The sequence below is a fragment of the Ornithorhynchus anatinus genome, chromosome X3, assembly GCF_004115215.2.
Source record: "Ornithorhynchus anatinus isolate Pmale09 chromosome X3, mOrnAna1.pri.v4, whole genome shotgun sequence".
Classification (NCBI taxonomy): domain Eukaryota; kingdom Metazoa; phylum Chordata; class Mammalia; order Monotremata; family Ornithorhynchidae; genus Ornithorhynchus; species Ornithorhynchus anatinus.
In genome coordinates this window covers 4,139,570-4,161,799 of record NC_041751.1, presented here as the reverse complement: position 1 = coordinate 4,161,799, position 22,230 = coordinate 4,139,570, and the positions used below count along the sequence as shown (strand labels likewise).

General features: G+C 46.5%; 1 protein-coding gene across 2 annotated transcripts in view; it reads right to left on the bottom strand.

Moving 5' to 3' along the window:
* Positions 1–22,230, bottom strand: part of GALNT1 (polypeptide N-acetylgalactosaminyltransferase 1) — a 73,005-nt gene that overhangs the window by 7,597 nt on the left and 43,178 nt on the right. For both annotated transcript variants that reach the window (XM_029053661.2, XM_029053660.2), the window contains exons 3-8: positions 16,691–16,865; positions 7,297–7,463; positions 5,733–5,940; positions 4,559–4,729; positions 3,223–3,340; positions 1,415–1,595 (exon numbers count right to left, since the gene is read on the bottom strand). In XM_029053661.2, coding sequence (XP_028909494.1) covers positions 1,415–1,595; positions 3,223–3,340; positions 4,559–4,729; positions 5,733–5,940; positions 7,297–7,463; positions 16,691–16,865 — 1,020 coding nt within the window. The remainder of the gene's footprint in view (positions 1–1,414; positions 1,596–3,222; positions 3,341–4,558; positions 4,730–5,732; positions 5,941–7,296; positions 7,464–16,690; positions 16,866–22,230) is intronic.

The following is a 22,230-nucleotide window of genomic DNA, read 5'->3' as shown; positions in this document are numbered from 1 at the left end:
CCTAGTGGAAAGAGCCCGGTCCTGGGAGTCAGAGGACCCGGGCTCCTGTCCCAGCTCTGCCACTTGCCTGCCCGGTGACCTTGGGCACGTCCCTCAACTCTGCTGTGCCTCAGTCTTCTCCTCCGTAAAGCGGGGATTCCATACCTGTTCTCCCTCCCACTTAGACGTGAGCCCCATGAGGGACAGGGACTGTATCCAACCCGATTATCTCGTATTTACCCCAGCGCTTCCTACTGCAGCACGGTGTAGTGGATAGAGTCCCTGGCCTGGGAGTTAGAAGTTCTAATCCCGGCTCTGCCACTTGCTTATCGTGTGACCGTGGGCCAGTCACTTCATTTCTCTGGGCCTCAGTTCCCTCATCTGTAAAATGGGGATTGAGGCTCTGAACTATTAATTTTATATCAATTTCAGTGTCTTCTATAACATATGATTTGAAGAAACCCAGAAAAACAGCCATTCTCATCCCCTCCTGCAGGTCTTACAAGTTTTTGGTTTCTCCCGTTCCAGCATCCTGGAACTTACATCTTATGATGAAGGATTTGCTGTCATGAAGGGCTAAGCCCTGCAGAGAGGTTTTGGCCGGGCTGCTCCTGAGAATTTTAAGGATTTTTACATTAACGAAATAAGATGAAATGATGCTAGAACTGATCGCTTACACTATGGAGAACTAGAGAAGCAGCGTGGCTCAATGGAAAGAGCACGGGCTTGGGAGTCAGAGAAAATGAGTTCGAATCCCAACTCTGCCACTTGTCGGCTGTGTGACCGTGGGCAAGTCACCTAACTTCTCTATGCCTCAGTTACCTCATCTGTAAAATGGGGATTAAGACTGTGAGCCCCATGTGGGACAACCTGATTACCCCGTATCTACCCCAGCGCTTACAACGGTGCTCTATACATAGTAAGCGCTTAACAAATATCAACAATATTATTATTATTAAGGTTTTTTTGTTTAAAAAGTTTAGCTGAAATGTATCCTTGAATTTTTATTTGCCCTTTGTTCCATTCACTCATTCAGCCGCATTTATCGAGTGCTTACTGTGTGCAAAGCACGCTTGGAAGAGTACAACACAACAATAATCAGAAGAATAAGTTTGAAGAAAGCTTTGCAGCGTTCACCGGGAGACAGTGGGAGAGCCAAAAAACACACACCTTACAGAAACAGCTAGACGTGTCAATATTTTATCACAAATATTTCTCCTAGTCTGAGTCAAACAGACAGTAAGGAAGTCATCTTCTCCCCCTCGTGATGGCCTTCCCTATTTGAGACCAGTCCCTGGTGATCGGCTCTAGGACTCATATTTTCCTTTCCTGTAATTTCGGGGTGAAAGCACATCACATCCGGCTAGGGCATTTCTGACATTCATTTCGGAGAGGAATCGGATTCAATGTCCAAAATACGAAACGCGTTACCGACCCGGGGAAATGATATAGAAGAAATTCTTGAACTCGTCCATCCACACCTCGGCGAGCCTTCTGTTGTTTTTGTTGATGATCTGTCCCGTTCCCCCTGGAAATGTGTACGGGGTAGCTTTTCGGAACACATGCCCGACGTGTGAGCAGGTCACGATCTCCAAAGTACCCCCGCACTGCCATATCTGAAAATTAAAAACAAACGAAACAAGACTGTGACACAGAACGGGGAATGCGTTAGGAAGCAGCACCGGAGGTTCCATCAAATTACTTTTTACCCCTAGCTGTACGAGCCGGAATCTGAGGTGTCGGTGGAGTCGGGTCCCTTTAATCCGTAAAACTGGGAGAAGTTGCCATCGCTCATCTTCGGGTTCCACTGGCCGATACGCGGGGAGTTGGCAGACCATCACGTCACGGAGACTATCTCTGCTGAGCCTCGGGGTCTAATCCCAGCCCCAGCACTCGCCTTAACTTCTTAACTTGTAGAAGCAGCACGGTTTAGTGGACAGAGCCCGGGCCCGACAGTAGGGAGGACCTGGGTTTTAATCCCGGCGCGGCCACGGGATCACTTCTCTGGGCCTGGGTTTCCTCATCAGTAAAATGAGGATAAGACTGTGAGCCCCGTGTGGGATGGGGACTGTGTCCAATCCGATTAACCTGTATCAACCCCAGCGCTTAGAACAGTGCTCTGCACGCAGTAAGTGCATAACAAGTACCATTATTATTATTATTACTGCCCGCTGTATGACCCTAGGCAAGTCAGTCCTGCCTCTGGCCTGGAATTCCCTCCCTTTTCATGTCCGACAGACGCTCTCCCCCCGCATTCAAAGCCTTACTGAAGGCACATCTCCTCCAAGAGAGCTTCCCTGACTAAGCCCTCTTTCCCACTCCCTGCTGCGTCACCCGGCCCCACAACATTTATCATATATCCATCATTTATTTGTTTATATTAATGTCTGCCTCTCCCGCACCATCACATCTCCCGCATCATATCAACAGCACGACAAAGTGGACAGTGTTTTCTTACAAGACGGAGATCACGGTGTTTGCTATCTTAAACAACTGTCATTTCTTGAGTGGTCCGAACTGTATTTCGATGAAAAGGTCGAGCTGGTACCCTAAGCGTACCTTCCAGTCCAGCTTGGAAGTGTCTGCATATTAGCCAATGGATCTAAGTCTTTTTCACGGCTCTGACATGAGACTTCTTTCAAAAGTACGAATAACGGGGATCCCTTGTATAAGCTTAAAGCTACCTGTATTTTAAAAAAGCTGACAGGTAAAAAATTGGGCTGATAAATTCAAACACGCCCGACAAGTAGCTGCGTCATCGAGCACGCAACACTAAGACCAGTGAAAGCCTGCCCGACTATCCCTTCAAATAGCGTCGCTAGAGCTGTGCTAATTATGGTGCTTATTATGTGCTTATTACACGCCGAGCGGCACACTAAGCTATTTGGGTAGATTCAAGATAATCGTGTCTGACACGGTCTCCGTCTGACAAAAGGCTCGCAAACTAAGACCCACGATCAGTTCGAACACATAACGCACACCACACACACCTTTCCCTTAAAGGATTTTTTTCCCCCGTTTAAGGCTTCTTTTGACCGGAAGCTCCGAAGACAACTCGCTTTCCGTTTTCTCTGGCTGAAAATAAGGACCTCTCACTTGCCCTATAGACCGAGAACGTGAACAATCAATTACTATCGTCATCTGAAGTAAACTGGTGCCTGAGCACCAAAAAACCAGAGAGATATTCTTGAACACCACTAAACAGAAACAAAAGGTATTCAATAATAAAGCCGGTCTACTTACCCTGAAGGAGATCTCTAGGTTTTCTCCTCCCCAAATATCCATTCCAGCATCATACGTGCCTATTTCTTGAAAGTAATCTCTATCTATTGAAAAAAGCCCTCCTGCCATTGTAGGGGTCCTGAAAATGATTAATAAAGGGACAGAGGTTTAAAGGGAAAAATGCCTTTGATGACAGAACCACAATCAGTCACTCAGGAAACGTGCCTATCAACTCCGCTGTACTGCACTCGCCCAAGTGCTTACTACAGTGCTCTGCACACAGTAAGCACTCGATAAATACAACTGACCAAGTGATTGATTTCATATTTTAGGACTTCACTGGATCTCAGTTGTCTGGCCAGAATTCTGCTTTTCCCCAGACGAGACCTGGTCCCTTACATATTTCTTTCTTTTCTTTCTTCCCTTCTCTCTCTCTCTCACACACACACACACATCCGTGTATCTAGAGAGAATATGTTGCTGCAGTTCTCCATCCGGGACATCGGGATTAACTATCGACCGGATCGGTGATTAATTACAGAAGATAACAGGAAACTGTAGTTCAAATATACATACACCCTTGAAATGGTCAGAAGTTACAATGGGTGCAGAAGATGGAAACAAGATTATCATTCTTATTGTTATTACTACTACTATTAATGATAATGAACAGGTTCTAGCAAATACAGTTAAGGGTCGGAAAGTGATAGAGATGCTCTTGGGGATGTGTGCATGTGTGTGTGTACTTTTCCTCCCATGAACCTTGTATTGCATCATTTATAAAGTCCCAAAACATGTTCTTATCAATATCGTTAGGAAAGATGCCCCTGAGAAAAGCTTAAAAAAAACCAAATCCTCAGGGTATTTCCTCTCATCTTCATTAACATTTAAGCTCTGTAAGCTCCTCTTAAGACTGTAAACTCCAGTATAGTGTTCTCTCCCAAGCGTTCGGTGTAGAGTGCTCTGCACACAGTAAGCGCTCAATAAATATGATTGACTGAGTGACTTTGACCTTGAAGTCCCAAAGTCCTCAGGTTGAAATCTTCTGGGCGATGTTTTAGCATTAATAATGTTGGTATTTGTTAAGCGCTTACTATGTGCCGAGCACTGTTCTAAGCGCTGGGGTAGACACAGGGGAATCAGGTTGTCCCCACGTGGGGCTCACAGTCTTCATCCCCATTTTACAGATGAGGGAACTGAGGCACAGAGAAGTTAAGTGACTTGCCCACAGTCACACAGCCGACAAGTGGCAGAGCTGGGATTTGAACTCAGGAGCCCTGACTCCAAAGCCCGTGCTCTTTCCACTGAGCCACGCTGCTTCTCTGTCATTAGCATTGTGAAATGCATTTTACTATACCTGACGGGAAGAGTCCGGTCTCCTTTCCTTCGGTCCATCTCTCTCTGGGGAACGGGATACCACCGGAAATTCAATTTCCAGTTGAACCCACCGTAAGTCATGTCAGAGCCGGCCATGTATTCAAAAGTATCGTCGCTGATTACGTCAATGATTGGACACACTACTGTTCGCCTTTAAGAGAAAAAAACAAAAAAAAAGGAAAAGCACATGAAAATCAATTAAGTAACTAGAAAGGCTTTCTATAAGCCATACTCGAAAAGAAAAAAGGAACCCTTCACTTTTACACAATGATTTGAATGGTCATAGGAGAAGACTTCTGACATCACCAAGTACTTTATTAGGGAATATTTCTGCTGTTTTTGTTGCACTACACTCTTATGATGGCTTAGTACAGCGCTCTGCACATAGTAAACACTCAAATATCTCTGACTGATCAGATTGGAGTCACTTATGAGAAGACTCACTTAGTCGTTGTGGTACTTCAGTACTACTGCTGGTCACTTTTCCCAGTGTGACTTCATATATTAGTGATATTCAGTGGCCTCAACTTCTAAAAAGAAGGAGGGGGGCTTAGCGGAGAGAGCACGGGCCCGGGAGTCATTTGCCTGCTGTATGACTTTAGGCAAGTCATTTAACTTCTCTGGGCCTCAGTTTCCCCATCTGTAAAATGGGGGTTCAATACTTGTTCTCTCGCCTACTTAGGCTTGAGCCCCAGGTGATGGCGTTGTATCTACCCCGGCACTTAGTACAATGATTGTCACACCGTGTTTCAAGATACCACAATTTAAAAACTTACAAGGGAAAAGGTCGACTGTATTAAGCCGCGTGAAACAATACAAAACTGAAAATGTATCTAGAGTTCCCTTCCATTCAATTCATTCCATCGTATTTATTGAGCGCTTTCTGTCTGCAAAGCACCGTACTAGGAGCTCGGGAGAGGATAATACAACAACCAACAGACACATTCCCTGCCCACAACAAACTCGCAGACTAGAGGGGGAGGCAGACACCGATACGCATAAATAAATAATTTACAGCTATAATTCTTCTGACCTATCCCTTAGAGAGCCCAAAAGCTGACTTGATAGAAAGTAAGTTTCCGCTCAGTACTACTAAGGAAGACACGGAGCCCCTTTCTAAGAGCTCGGGAAGCTACAGGTTTCCGGACAAATACCTGTCAAATTTGATCCTGGCTAATAGCGGCTCCAGCCACCCTACAGTACATTCGCAGTGTGCGTCCAAGAAGGTGATGACCCGGCCTTTGGAAGCAGCGGCCCCCTTCAATCGGGCTCGAATCAGCCCGCTGCGCTGCTCCATTCGAATCACGTGAACTGGCACCCGCAGTTTCCTCACGTAACTCTCCAGAGGTCTCTTCAAGAAGTCTGAAAAACATTCGTGAGGAACGTGAAGGGCAGAGCGGACTTTCTTTAAGGGGGCTGGACAGGGCAACATCACCTTGTCTTTCCCTCCTGGGCTGTGCAAAGATTAAGGGCGAGAGAAAGGGAATTCTCGGTATCGATCGAGACCCTGGCTTACAGGCAAGAGGGGGAGACAGACATTGATATAAATAAATGACAGATACGGTCGTAAGTGCTGGGGGGTTGGGATGGGAGACGAATGAAGGGAGCAAGCCAGGGCAGAAGGGAGTGGGAGAAGAGGAAATGAGGACTTAGTAGTCAACCTAGGGAAGATTCCTGTAAAATACACTCCCGGCTGAAGCATTTTACAACTCGGGTTATCACTTAGTAAAATCCTTCTACACCACGAGCTCCTTTTGTTCCTACAATTTAGAAGCTGTACTCTAGAGGTTGAATTTTCTGCCTTCCCGTGTGAAATTCTGCCCGCCTTACAGGATCGCCCTCTTTCGGTGCACCCAGAATGTAATTATAATCTTCGATAGGTTTACGACGTCTTTCAGATCGTACCACACGACGATCGAGTTAGCACATTCTAGATGATTTTCACTGATCTCTGAAGACAAAGTGTAGAAAAGTGGACTGGGAGGCAGAATGAACTTTGGAGGGATTACTTTCGGTCACCCCTGAAAGTGGATTACTACACCAGGCCTAATTTCTCTCTAGACTGTAGACTTACTGTGGACAGGCAATGTGTCTGGAATATTGTTACACTGTACTCTCCCAAGCACTTAATACAGTGCTCCGTACACAGCAGGGCTCAATAACTGCGATCGATCGACCGTTGTGTTAAAAACAACTCCACTGGTGACGCCGTGGTCAATAAATACCCAGTCGCTTGGAGAGGACACAATTGTACGGCAGAACCTAGAGATTAGAGAGCTAACTTTTATTCTCCCTTTGGTGACCGATTCCCGTGGATAACGAGGGGGTCAAGGAATTTACCCTCTCTGGGTTATTAAAATTGCACACCCCAGCTAAGTGAATGCAGATGTGTCTTGCTGGTATTTGCTTCACTACTCGAATAACTGAATGTCGTCGGGCTTGGCAATATGTTCGTTTTATGATGTAAAAATCTGGCTCTCGGTGCCTTAAGGATTTTCCTTTCCAGGACAGGATGGACTTTTTACACAGCGTGCGCTTTGTAGGGAACCGTGCTGTCTGGAAAACTGGAGCAAAACGCCGCTTTCTCCGGCACACGATAAAAGGAATCCTATGAAAACCCAACCTGGCATATTGGTTATTTCTCGCTTCTCTAACTAATTCTGTGCCAACTTCGTTCCAACTAGCAGCAGCCAACCCTTGGGAGTGCATCTACTTTACCTCTTTCGCTGGCATCGTCTACCAGCACGATTTCTTCCAGCATGTGTCTTGGCGAACGGTTTATTACACTGTGAACGGTTCGTAAAAGCGTGCTCCAGGCTTCGTTGTGGAAGACGATCACCACGCTTGTTGTAGGAAGGTTATCTGGATACACCTTAGTTTTACACCTAGGCGCAGGGAAGACAAATCAAAGGGCTGAAGAGCCTAATAGGAAACTGAGCCTCTAAAGCACATCCCTAAGGACTGGGGGAAGTGAACGCGCCTCCCGACTGCTTACCGTCCTCTCCCAAGCGCTCAGCATAGTGCTCTGCACACAGTAAGCGCTCAATAAGAGAAACAGCGTGGGGGAAGAGAAGGATTCATTCATTCGGTCGTATTTATTGAGGTCGTGCTGTGTGCAGAGCACTAGGGAGAGTGCAATATCGCAATAAGCAGAAACCTTCCCTGCCCACAACGAGCTTACTGTCCAGGGAGGGACACAGACATTAATAGAAATCAATAAATTGCATTACAGATACATACATAAGTGTTGTGTGCTGGGAGCGGGGATGAATAAAGGCAGCAAGTCAGGGCGCCGCAGAAGGGAGTGGGAGAAGAGGAAATGAGGGCTCAGTCAGGGAAGCAGCATGACACAGTGGACAGAGCCCAGGCCTGGGAATCAGAAGGACTCTGGGTTCTAATCCAGGCTCTGCCACTTGTCTGCTGGGTGACCTTGGGCAAATCACTTCACTTCTCTGGGCCTCAGTTCCCTCATCTGTAAAATGTGGGACAGGGACAGCGTCCAACTCGGTTACCTTGTATCTACCCCAGGGCTCAGAACAGCACATAGTAAGCACCTAGCAAGTGCCATAATTATTACGATTATTATTATTACTGAAATGATCTACCGGACTTCAGAGGCTGCTCTGAAATTTCTTCCACACTGGCGGCCTTTAGGGCGTCGTGGGAAACCCATCGACGTGACTCAAAGTCAGCTTCTAAATCCTCCGAGGCATGAAGGAAAACGGGGGCCGTGCTTGTTGGCCTCCACACTTAAACTTCATTACGTTGCTTGTGCGTCGGCGATGGTGATTTGATTTTCGAAGCTCTTACTGTGAAGAGCTTTGTCTCGTTTTATGCTGTCGACCATAGCGACGTCATGGACGCATCTCACCCAGAACGTCCCACCCCCATCTGCGATCGTTCTGGTAGTGCCCATAAGTTTCCTCGGTAAAAATACGGAAGTGGTTGACCATCACCTCCTTCAGCACTGTCAACTCGAGTCTCTTGATTCTCCGCCCTCAAACTTGCAATCGATTATTCTAGAAGGCTTCTCTCGTCGAGCTTCCACGAGTGTGGGCTCAGACAACTCTCTGGATTTCCTGTGCCTATGATTGCTCTCAAACCACCTCCCTAGATGTCATCTTGGAAACGGAAGTTTTGATCCACAGCTTTTTTTTATTAATCCATCTGCTCCGGCCCTCCAGTTTTCACTTTGTCGGAATAAAGGCAGGAGAGTTCTCCTTAAAAGGTCTCTTCTCGGAAATACACTTCGCTACAGAGTTGAACAGCCCTTGCATCTTTTGATCTTCCACGTGCAATGGAATTTGTTTATCCCAATGTTTAGCCATTTAACGGCACTAGAAGGCAATCTTTTTAGTACAGCCTACAATGCCTTCTTCAAGAGTTTGGTAGAAAGGCTCTTGGCAGAGAATGGATTCTGTGAAGATGACATGCAATGAGGAGGAAAAAGATTTTCAAGAAACTAAGCCCGATTCCTGAGAATGAGATCAAAACTTCTGCTTGAAATTTAGTTTTGTAAAACACTTCGGTCTACTGAGGCTGGTGAGGTTTCTTTAAAGTGACAAAACTATAAATGCAAAGAGAGGCTTTCGACTAAGTCCCTCATCTGTTTTATGTAATGACAATTAATGTGGCATTCGTTAAGTGCTTACCGTGTGCCAGGCACTGGGCTGAGCGCTGGGGTGGATACAGTCCCTGTCCCACATGGGGCTCACAGTCGCATTCCCCATTTTATAGACAAGGTAACTGAGGCACAGAGAAGTCAACTGATTTGCCCAAAGTCACAAAGCAGATAGGTTGCGGGGCCAGGATTAGAAGCCATGACGTTCTGACTCCCAGGTCCCTTCTCTAGCCACTACACCTAACCTCCACCTTAGCAAAATAGATAAGTGTTGAACTTCTAGAGTTATCAGTGACACCTCAAAAACGGGAAGGCAGGGTGAAATTGAGATTCTCTCAGAATGGGGAATTAAAAAAAGACCCCACACAAAACTTCCCAGTAAGAGCTTCAAAAATCAAATTACCATCACCGACACACAAGCCCCATAATCAGGTTTAAGTGTGGAAGCCAACAAATATGCCCCCGTTTTCCTTCATGCCTCGGAGGATTTAGAGTTATGTGGATTGTGCTCTCAAAAATGTCCATTAGGTGCCAAGACCTTAAATGCTGCGGCATAAACAGGGATATTTAGCAACCATAGCAGCGGGCAGATTCCGACTGCTGTTCGGTCATCAGGAGAAAGGCGGTTCTCTTTAAGCAGAAGGTTCCGGGCAATAATTATCTCAAGAAAGAGTGGCCAAATTATCGCCAGGCAGCACAAATCGCACATAAAACTGCTGGGCAAAGGATGGTTTTTACATCTGGTGCATCAAATCTGCTGCCAGGCACATCATCTCTGAAAAGCAGAGAAGCGAGGCAGAGAGGACTGAGCAGGGGCCTGGGAGTCGGAAGGTTGTGGGTTCTAATCCCGGCTCCGTCACTGGTCTGGTGTGTGACCTCGGGCAAGTCACTTCACTTCTCTGGGCCTCAGTGACCTCATCTGTAAAATGAAGATCAAGACCGGGAGCCCCACGTGGGACGGGGACTGTGTTCAACCCGATTTGCTTGTATCCACCCGAGCACTCAGCCCAGTGCCTGGCACGTGGGTAAGCGCTTAACAAATGCATTATTATTACTGTTGTTATTATCTCCACAAATACATTTCCAGAGCCGGCCATTTTTTAGCTTGTAATTATTCATGCCAAATTCATTCATCCGTCATAGTTAGAGAAGACTCGTCAGCGTTTCTCACTCACCTGTCTAACGTCCCCCAGGCACGCTCACACAACAGTCACAAGAGGTTTCCTCCAACAACACGGCATGCGGGGCCCAACTAGCTCACGAGGTCAGAAAAATGGTCTCTACAATGGCCAAAACGGCCAGCTAGCCAAAACGACACAGTGAAAACGTACTCGGGCGCAGCTCCAAGCCTCTTGTTTACTGGCTACAAAGTCCTTTTGGTGACGATGAAAATACATTCTGAAGGTTTGCGATGCTTAGTTCTTTTCCCCTCCTTGTTTTGTTTTTTGTTTTTGGGTGGGGTGGGCAGGAGGAACTTATATTTTGCTCCCAAAGTATCACAGGTTCCGAGCGAGGCAGAATATGGCCTCTCTGTTAACTGCAAGTGAAATCTGTTCTGCTCATGGAAGAGGCCTCGTTTATACCTCTCAAGGCCAAAGTCAGACACCTGGAGAATCAGGTGAGGACGAAACAAAGTGGAATACTCTGAAAGAAAAGGGGTTTTTTTTACGGTATTTGTTAAATATTTACTCTGCGGCAGGGTCTGTCCTAATCATGGGGGGAGCTACGAGTCGATCACGTTGGACATAGTCCCTTTCGCACGTGGGACTCGGTCTTAACCCGCGTTTTACAGTTGAGGGAACGGAGGCCCAGAGAAGTGAAGTGACTCGCCCAAGGTCACACAGCAGACAAGTGGCGGAGCCGGGATGAGAAGCCAGGTGCTTCTGAATCCCAGTCCCGTGATCTAGCCAGCAGGCCACACTCCTTCTCTAAACCTGAGGTACTTATATCTCTAGTGATATGACTTGCATGAGAAGCAGCATCGGGTAAGGCTTTGTTTTACCAATCAAGAGCATCTGTTGTGCACTTACTGTGTGCTAAGCACATGAGAGAGTACAACACAACAGAGTTGGTAGCCACATTCCTTGCCCACACTGAGCTTACTTTGTCCCTAAAATGTCTCCACCCCTCTCAGAATCGCACCTGGAGAGTTTCCACTCCTCCACCCGTCTCGGCGACGGGAGGGAGAGTCAAGCAGAGGCCTGTCCGTGCCATTCCTAGCCTGGGCAGTGGCTAGTGAGCGGAAGGCAATCTGCTACAAGTCAAAACTCACCTGTGCTGGGCAGAAGTGGCATGGGAGAGATTAGAGAACAGAGACTCAAGGTTACCGCGCGGAAGGCGGCCGTCGTAAACCACTTCCATATTTTTACCAAGCAAATTCTAAGGGCACGCCACCGGAACGATTGCAGGTGGAGGCGGGGGCGTAGTGGGAGACATTCATTCATTCATTCAATAGTATTTATTGAGCGCTTACTATGTGCAGAGCACTGTACTAAGCGCTTGGGATGAACAAGTCGGCAACAGATAGAGACAGTCCCTGCCGTTTGACGGGCTTACAGTCTAATCGGGGGACATGTGTCCATGGAGTCGCCACGGGTCGGAGACGACACATTTATCTGCTTTTGTTTTAATGAGATGTTCTTCCCCTTGATTCTATTTATTGCCATTGTTCTCGTCTGCCCGTCTCCCCCGATCAGACCGTAAGCCCGTCAATGGGCAGGGACTCTCTCTACCCGCTACCGATTTGTCCATTCCAAGCGCTTAGTACAGTGCTCTGCACATAGTAAGCGCTCAATAAGTACTATTGAATGAATCGAATGACACGACAGCATAAGACAACGTGTCTCCTCTGCTCTCCGTACCTTCCAACAGATACATCTCTCTGTCCCTTGTTTTACTGTGTTATTTAACACAGCGCTTTCTGCGTGCCAAGCACTGAGGTCGCACGGGGGGCTCACAGTCTACGTGGGAGAGAGAACAGGGATTGAATCGCCCTTCTGCAGATAAGCGAACTGAGGCACAGAGAAACGAAGCAACTTGCCCAAGGTCACACCGCGGGCCCAGTGACAGAGCCGGGATTAGAACCCGGGTCCTCTGATTCTCAGGCCCGGGCTCTTTCCACTAGGCCACACTGCTTCCCACGCTTTCTCTCCTTGTCTGGAATGTTCTTCCACCTAAAATAGTACGTGGAGGAGCGGATCCCTTTATAGAAAACCCTCTTCTCTATGGGACCGGGACAACACAGAGCTATTACTCCAGGAATTATTAGATTTTAAATTTCTTCAATCAATCCATGGTGCTCGTTGAGCACTGACTATATGCAGAGCACTGTACCGAGCAATTAGACTTACCTTCCAACCGAGTTAGCTGACGGGTTCCCTGCCCACAGCGAGCTTACAGTCTAGATGAGGCAGGGACAGTGTCTTTATGCCTATTCTCTGTCCCTATGCACACGATATATGTCCTAATGCTGGACACAAAGTATGTATCTTTCAGGCTCCAGAGCCCAATAATTACAGCACTTATCAAGTGCTTACTCTGAACTACGCACTGGGGTTAAACTTGTGAGCCTGGACGCAGCCCCCGTCCCAGAGAGTTTCACAATCTTTTTTTAATCCCTGTTTTACAGATGAAGACACAGATGAGGTCCAGAGAGGTGTAGTGACGTGCCAAAGGTCAACTAGCAGGCCAGGGTGAGGCTGGGACTTGGATTCAGGTCTGTTACCGATTTGTCCATTCCAAGCGCTTAGTACAGTGCTCTGCACAGAGTAAACGCTCAATAAATACTATTGAATTGAATTCAGGTCTCAGCTTCCGGGGCCGTTCTGTACTTGGGATCTTTGCCCTAAAGAACTTTCTTTGATTCCCCAGTAAAATTTTCACTACCTTGAAGGCAGGTAGTTACAGCCAATTCCAACAAACGCAAACACCAAACAAACACCAACGTCAAACCCAACACCAACAAACACAAATGCCAGAACTATTATTACTACGGTGTTGTGCTTTTTTGCCTCTTTGCCAATCTCCAGTCTCCACAGCCTCACCACTCGGTTGTTAGAACTAGCAGTTTCTCGCTCATACCCTGCCCACCTTCAAAAACCTTAGTCACTACTGGACAAAAATCACATCTGAATTGTCAACAACTGATCCAATAATGTAGGGGAGCAGGCAGCACCTTATCATCCACAGTTCTCTTGGTGTCGGGAAGCACCACCAAACCGGATAAAGTATTTGCAATCAGCAAGCCGCTCTTCTCTCCATCAGAAGAGACCTATTTCATCGGCCTTTCAAATAAAGATAAAAAAAACAAAACAGAACAACCTCTGCCGGTCCAATTTCACGGCAGTCCTCCCTCTTGCTGTGAGTCACAGGTAGAGCACAGAGATCCAACCTGATAAAAGTCAGTGTTGTGTAAAGGCACGTCGGGGCTTTCCAGGCAAGAAAACGTTGGGTCGTCGCATTATACTCTCGCAAGCGCTTAATCCAGCGCTCTGCACACTGTAAGCGCTCCATTAATATGATTGGATGAACGAAAGATGATCCCAGCACAGGGGAGGGAGGGTTCTGGAGGGCAGAATTAGAAATCCATCCATCAATCGACTGATTCCATTGAATGCTTCCGACGTGCAGAACACTACACGGAAGGACCATGAAGTCGAGGGGCTTAAGTGGCTTCCTCACTGCTAAAGCCAGAATCCAGTCTGTCGTCCACTCCTCTGAGAGGAGACCGGTGGAAAAGGAAACCCAGGTTTAAAAAAACCTTCTGGGACTCACCCCCTTCAGAAGTTTCCAGACCGAATCCACAGCTGATCTGCCTTCCTGAACCCAGTGATAATAGGATCGGGGGAATCGAGTCTTTGTGGAGAAACGGCTGTGGCAATCCAGAAAAAAAAAAACACCACCGGGGGCAAACACCGGAGTATTTTCAGTTAGGAAACCATTTTCCAGAGCCAAACGATAAGAACAGACGGAAGATCTATATCTGGCTCACTGACTGATCTTTTGGAAATAAACTCACAATCGGTCTATCAAAGGAGCAGACGGCTTAAGGTAATCGAAACTTTCTGAATGAAACGGCTGCAGATGTCTCTGGTGACCTTCCTGTTCGCTGACTGGCGAAGAAAAGGGGCTACTTAGCACTGAGCCCTGCCCTAGGGACAGGGGAAATGACAAAACAAATGAAGACGGGTCTCCGGTCCTCAGAATTCACGATCTAAGTGACCCTGGGCAAGTCACTTTACTTCTCTGGGCCTCAGTTCCCTCATCTGTAAAATGGGGATTAAGAGTGTGAGCCCCATGTGGGACAGGGACTGTGTCCACCCTGATCAGCCTGTATATCCATCCCAGCGCTTAACAACAGTGTAGTAAGTGCTTAACAAACGCCATCACTATCATTACTTACATCCACACTTTGGGTCTATTCACTGCATGTCCGATGGAATGATGCCAAATTCCAGATGGGCCTACGTGACGACCTTGCCGACGTACCACGTTACTTCACTGGACAACACAGGACAGTCTCGAAAAGCCACAACTGCACTTTCAAGCAGCGTCGTTTCAATAGCTTTCTCTCATTGGCAAGCGGCGTGGCCGAGTGGAAAGACCACGGGCCTGAGAGTCAGAGGACCTCAATTCTACTCCTAATTCCACCACTTGAGTTCTGTGCGACCTTGGGTAGGTCGCTTAGCTTCTCTGCGACTCAGCTTCCTCATGCCTACTCTCTCCTACTAGTCTGGGAGCCCCAAGCTCAGTACTGTCCTTGGCATGTTGTAAGCGCTTAACAGGTAGAAGCGGCGTGGCTCAGTGGAAAGAGCAGGGACTTGGGAGTCAGAGGTCATGGGTTCTGATCCCGGCACCACCACTTGTCAGCTGTGTGACTGCGGGCAAGTCACGTAACTTCTCTGGTCCTCGGTTCCCTCATCTATAAAATGGGGATGAAGAATGTGAGCCCTATGAGGGACAACCTGATCACCCCGTACTCCCCCAGCGCTTAGAACAGTGCTTTGCACATAGTAAGCGCTTAACAAATATCAACATCATTATTATTAAATACCATGATTTTTTTGTTATATCTGTAGATGAGGATTCAAATTCAAACCGGGGCGCTTTCTTCCTTGATAACAATAATAATAAAGTTGGTATTTGTTGGGCGCTTATTATGTGCAGAGCACTGTTCTAAGCGCTGGGGTAGAGACAGGGTAATCAGGTTGTCCCACGTGAGGCTCACAGTCTTAACCCCCATTTTACAGATGAGGTAACTGAGGCACAGAGAAGTGAGGTGACTCGCCCACAGTCACACAGCTGAGAAGTGGCAGAGCCGGGATTCGAACCCATGACCTCTGACTCCCAAGCCCGGCCTCTTTCCAGTGAGCCACGCTGCTTCAACCGCTCCCACTGCACCAGACACCAACTGGAATAATCCTGTAGATTTAAATTGGGTCATCGACTTTCCTGTGAATTGTGGTCTGGATTACGTTGTCAAGGAAATATTTATTACCTTAATTTCAAATCACAAAGTATTTCCATTACAGCAAATGAGAAAATGCGATATTAAAAAATGCAATAAATGATTTTCCAACCACAATTAACGTTTTGTAGATTATGTCAATCTGGACGGTTTCAGCGCCAATAAACCAAAACCGCTATATTTGCTCTTAAAATGAACGGGCAGGGTTCTTTTCTTCTGCAAAGAATAATTACGAGAATGAGGCAGGGTGGGCTAGTGGGTAGAGCAAAGGACTGGGGTTAGAAAATCAGGTTCTAATCCTGGTTCTGCTGGTTGCCTACTGGGTGACCTTGGGCAAGTCACTCAACTTCTCTGATATTTTGTGGGTTCTTTTTTTTTTTTAATGGTATGTGTTAAGCACTTACTATGTGCCAGTCACCGTACTAAGCGCTGGGTAGATACAAAGTAATCGTGTTGGACAGGTCCCCGTCCCACAGCAGGTTCGCATTCTTAATTCCCATTTTTCAGGTGGGAACTGAGGCCCAAGAAGTGAAGTGACTTGCCCAGGGTCACACAGCAGGCAAGTAAGTGGCAGAGGCAAGGAAATCCAGGTCTTTCTGACTCCCAGCCCGGGCTCTATCCACTAGCCCCTGCTGCTCCTCATCTGTAAAAGGGGAATAGCAATACTGATAATAATTATAATACCGGTATCTCTTAAAAATAAAACCGCTTAGATTATGAACCAGAGGTGGGGGGGGGGGGGGGGGATCGTGGCTGATCTGATTCACGTGTATTTACCCTGACGCTTGGCTCACAGTAAGCACTTAATGAAGGATAGCATTATTATTCATAATACAGAGGTGGTCAAAAGCTGGGAATCTGGGGAAAGGGAGAGAGGTGGAACGGCGAAAAACTGGTAGGCAGTCAAGTCTTCTCAAGTCTTTCAAACACTGTCCGGCGAAATATTATACAATCATTTGTTGACGCCTCCGAAAATGTGATTTTTCCGATAAAGTACAAGCATCGGCAGAACAGTGGGTACTTACCCTTCTAACCTGACATCAGGCAAAGACCTGTTAAAAGCGATCCTCTCGCTTGCCATTAAATTGAACTGATTGATTTTAAACATCTCTTTCATCTTTTCTTGATCCTCTTTAGGAATGACGACGGGTTTTCCCATTTCTCCGGGGCCTTCGTGTGGCTTTTGAATGGGCTCTGGAACTAAGAACGAGGAGGAGATTTAACCAGTGAACATTCATTTTTACAGCGGCGAAGTCTTCTACGGCTAAAGACCCGTTAGGTTTACGCCTACGACATCCATTCCGAAAGACTTCATCTATCATTGGCCGACACGGGCGGAGGTCACACGCGGTTTTAAAGGAACGGTTCTGAGAGACAAATAAAGAAGATGGAAATGGCTTCTGTTCGCAACTGGAAAGCTCTACGGGCGGAGGAGAGTGAGGGAGATCAGAGCCGCCTCCTTCCCAAGGCCTCCTTTGTCTTTCCAAATTTACGGAGTTCCTGTTTCTTCCAAGGGGACGGGGAATCTGAGCATCAGGACTCCCTGGACCATCTCCGAGAGAGTGGGGCCACGGCCGCCGTCGGCGGCCGCAACACCGATGCCCAAAGCAGCCTTCACGGCGATGGCCAGTTTGAGGGGAGCCAGTCGACGGTATTTATCGAGCGCTTACCGTGTGCAGAGCACTGTACTGAGCACTTGGGAGAACACAGTATAACAACGAACAGACGCGGCCTCTGCCCTCAACGAGCTTCTTAAAATCTGAGCCACCCCGGACCCCCTTGCTATTTCCCCACCCTTGACTTGGGTAAGCGAAGACCCCGTTGGCGAGCATCTGGAGAGCAATCTCAATGCTGAAAATGGCAGGAGGCAGCGTGCTTCTCTGTGCCTCAGTCACTTCATCTGTAAAATGGCGATTAAGGCTCCGAGTCCCACGTCGGGCAGGGACCGTGTCCAACCTGAATATCTTGTAGCTAATCCCAGCTTTTAGCACAGTGCCTAGTAAACACTTAGCTACCATAAACAAAAAAAAGAGGCAGAAGCATCTCCGTCCGCTAGGCTAGCATGAGCTTGGCCCCATCTCCAAATTCCCAAGTGGTTCAACTTGGAACACGATTGATAAAACGCTACTGCTAAACCCCACCATTTTCTGGTATTTTTGGCTAGGCTGGCATAGAATGTTGGAGGGAACTTAACCACAGTTTCTTCTTTTCTTTTCTGGTTTGCTGGGGGTTTTTTAATGTTCTGCATTTACAATTGACAGTTCGCAGCACCGAGGTAGGTACAAGTTAACTAGGTTGGACACAGTCCCTGTCCCGCATGGGGCTCACAGTCTAAGTAAGAGGGAGAAGAGGAGAAGTGAGGCACAAAGAAGTGAAAGTGACTTGCCCAAGGTCACACAGCAAGCAATTGGCAGAGCGGCGATTAGAACCCAGACCCTTCTCACTCCCAGGTCCATGATCTTTCCACTAGGCCACGTTGCTTCTGCACAGTTCATCTTCCTCTCCCTCCCCCTCTAGATTATAAATTCCTTGAGGGGAGGGATCGTGTCTACTTCAGTGCACTCTCCCATGCGCTTAGCGCAGTGCTCTGCACACAGAAAGTGCTCGGTAAAGACCACTGATCGTTTGATTGGTTTCCGGTGAAGGTGGATAAGCTAAAGATAATGTTCAAATCTTCCAAAGTGCATCGGCAAAAAAAAAATGGCGTGTCCAGCTATGCTCCTCGCCCATACGATATTGTTTCGAAGTTTGAAAACTCAACTCTCAACATATAATTCAGAGATTTAGTCATGCTTAAAAATGCTTCATCTAGGTTTCTGTGTGCAAATAACGTGGAATGTCAAATTCTAAACTGAAAAACCTTAAGTGGTGAGTTGGCAGGTGCAAATTAAGCAATTCTTCAAAAATGCCTGATTTTTACACTGTAATTACCTACGTTTCTGGAAAATATGTACCTAATCTTTCTTTTCATTGTCTTGAATAATCGAAGAGTAACTGCATCTCATCTTCTCCGTTTCCATAACTTTTACAGTCTCAAAAAGAGCTTTGAAAATACCTTGCAAACCCAATATACTCACATATCTACTGTAGACCATGTGAAAACACTTTCTTTGTAATTACAGTGGGAGCGGAAATTCAATCTTGCTTATTGAGCGCTGGGTGCAAAAAGCACTGTACTAAGTGCACAGCGAATGGGTGGACACTGATCGAAATGTGGAGAGAGCACGGGGCCTGGGAGTCAGAAGGTTCTGGGTTCTAATCCCGCTCCGCCGCTTGCCTGCTGTGTGAACTTGGACAAGTCACCTCCCTTCTCTGAGCCTCAGTCACCTCATCTGTAAAAGAGGGATTGAGGCTGCGAGCCCCACGTGCGACAGGGACTGTGTCCAACCCCATTTGCTTTTATCCAGCCTAGCGCTTAGGACGGTTCCTGGCACATAGTAAGCGCTTAACAAATACCATACCATTATTATTATTCTTCTTCTTGTAATGTGGGAGGGAGGTGGAGTCTGTGCGTAGAAGAAAACAGAGAGAGAGCCTGTGAACCCACAGATATGACAGCTATTTTGCCGGCTGCGTTTGATTTTAGGACTGTTTAGGAATCAATCATCTTTACTTACTGAACACTTACTACGTACTAGGCGCTTGGGAGACTGTGGGCAGGGAATGAGTCTGTTATATTCTACCCTCCCAAGCGTTTAGTACGGTGTTCCGCATAGAGTAAACTCGATACATAGGACTGATTGATTGATATAATACAAAAGAGTTAGGCAGACACATTTCCCGCCCACAATAAGCTCACAGTTTGGGGTGGGGGAGGTGGGGAGAGACATTTATATAAATAAATAATGAATAATTTCAAATTTAAAGATATTTCCAGCAGTGCTGGGGGGTTGAGGGTAGAATGAGTCTCCCTCCTAGTGATTCTCCCTGGGAGGTCGGAAAGGACGAGCTAGGGAACCCTCTTAGTCGCTTCACTTCTCTGTGCCTCAGTTACCTCATCTGTGCAATGGGGATTAAATCCTCCTCCCTCCAATTGAGACTTTGAGCCCCACGTGGGACAGGGACCGCATCCAACCTGATTAGCTTGCATCTACCCCAACGCTTAGAAAGGTGTTTGAAACACAGAGAGGGCGTAACAAATACCACTTGAAAAGCATTTTTTAAACTCAGCCCCATCATCTTCAGGTATTAATTCACAAGTTTCCACTGCCACACAGGCAACGGTTTGGTTGCTTTTCAAAACTACTTTCAAACCACGTAGTTGCTTTTGTTTGTCAGTTATATTTCTGTGGGGTTTTGTTGTTGTTGTTTTTTAATAAAAACCACTGAAATCACACAGGGATTAATTTCTACATTTATAAATTTACTCTGCTCAACTAGCAATCTAAATGGAAATTCCACTAAATGCAGAAAATGGTGTCTGATTTGCATATTCCATCAATTATTTTTCCTTTTAGATAATTCAGACCAGTGCTTTATGCAGTTAACTGACTGAGAGTGGGTGGAATTTGAGGGGGGAACAATTTTAAAATACATGCACAAAAACAAAGGAAATGTACTTGCTCATAAGCCTGAAAACTCCCCTGTGGACAGGGATCACTTATACCTACTCTTCTGTATCGTACTCTCCCAGGAGCTTATTATAATGCTCTGTAGACAGTAAGCGCTTAATACCTTTGATTGACTGAAGCATACATATATGATCTTAATTCCTACCTCTTGCTTCACTTATAATGCTTTATCATATGTTTCGGGGGATAAAGGAGTAGAAATTTCGACAGTTTTACATCCTAGACTTCAGTTACACCCAAAAGCTGCTGAAGAAGCACCTTGGCCTAGTGGGAGTCAGAAGGACCTGGGTTCTAATCCAGCTCTGCCACTTGTCTCCCGTGTGACCTTGGGAAAGCCACTTGTCGGAGCCTCAGTTCCCTCGTCCGTAAAATGGAGATTAAGACTGTGAGCCCCATGTGGAACAGGGACTGTGTCCACCCTGACAACCTTGTGTCTACCTCAGCGACTGGCATATAGTAAGCAATTAAAAAAAAGAAACACACACACAAAAAAAACCAAAACCCACAAAACAACTGCTTCTCAAGATTGACTGGAATATCATTAGTAAGAACAAAACATTTGAGACAAAACAAAATTAATTCAAGAGAGCAGTGTGATATAAAAAGAATACACTAACGGCCTCCAATCTCTGATTTTTACCACTATGATGGCAAAATAACTCCAAGACATCGACCTAAGATACCATATTGCTCTGAGAGCAAATAGATGCAGAATGTTATGAAAAGTCCCTTAAAATATGATACTTTGCCTCATATCTTGCTATCTCTACCCTTTCTCTCATCTCTGAACCCAATCTTTTGCTCATCCCTTTTTCCCCCCTTCTTTATTTTCTCGAACAACTTCCATATCCCTTATAGGGGCACACTTTTTTTTTCCTCCCACTTGTCAGAAGAGACAAGCCCATCAAACTGAGATACCAGGACAGTGACGGACCAAAGGAGCCAGAAAGAGGAAGAGGCCGAGGTGTGGCCACACTCGAAAAAGGCAAAGAATTTGGTTCTTCCCATCCTTTCGATCAATCAATGGTATTTATTGAGTCCTTACGGTGCGCAGAGCACTGTACTAAGCACCTGGGAGAGTTGGTAGACATGTTCCCTGCCCACAGTGAGCTTACAGTCTAGAAGGGGTGAGCTTACAGCCCACTTGCTTTATTTCTAAGAAAAGGGGAAGGACAGGAAAGTAAGGGGAGAGGAGGGAAAGAGTGAAGTGGCCTCAAATTCCAGTGTATTTCGGTGCGGTTAATGAGATTATTTTAAAACAGGCCTTTACTACGATTAGTGCTAAAAGGCTCCCAAAAGCCTAAGGGTGGTTTTGACTGTTCTGAGTCTGAATGAAGGAATCTTTCTTCTAGAAAGGCCTACCAAAAGCTCTGGGGCTTTGCTTCACCTGAATTGTTTCAAAGCCTTATTGAAGGCCTATCTCCTCCAAGAAGCCTTCCCTGATTAAGCTCTCTCTTCCTCTTCGCCCACTCCCTTCTGCATGGATCTTGCACTCGGATTCGCTCCCTTTATTCCCCCCTCCCCTCAGCCCTACGGCACTTACGTCCATATCTGTAATTTATTTATGTTTACGTCTGTCTCCCCTTCTAGACTGCAGACTTGTTGTGGGCAGGGAACGTTTCTACCAACTCTTATTCTGAATTCTCTCCCAAGCGCTGTACGGAGGTACAGTGCCCTGAAAAAACGACTCATTGATAGGATCCCACCTACCAATGAGAATGTAGCTTGGTGTTTTTTTTTTTAAGAGCAATACCACAACCTTCTTATTTATTCCGGCACAGTCCTATCTTTAAAGTTTTGTCTCAACGAAAGATCAGTAGGAAACTGAGAAACTTGAAAGACCTGCAAGCTTTAAAGGACTCCTTTCTGCTTAGAGTCTACTTTACAGGGTGGCTGTGTTTAAAGCCCCAAAGTGCAGAGGGGTGGTTTCCAGATATTCCGTTTGTGTCCGGGGATTCGGCGTTGTTAACGCTCTGTCTCTTGAGAACTAGCGC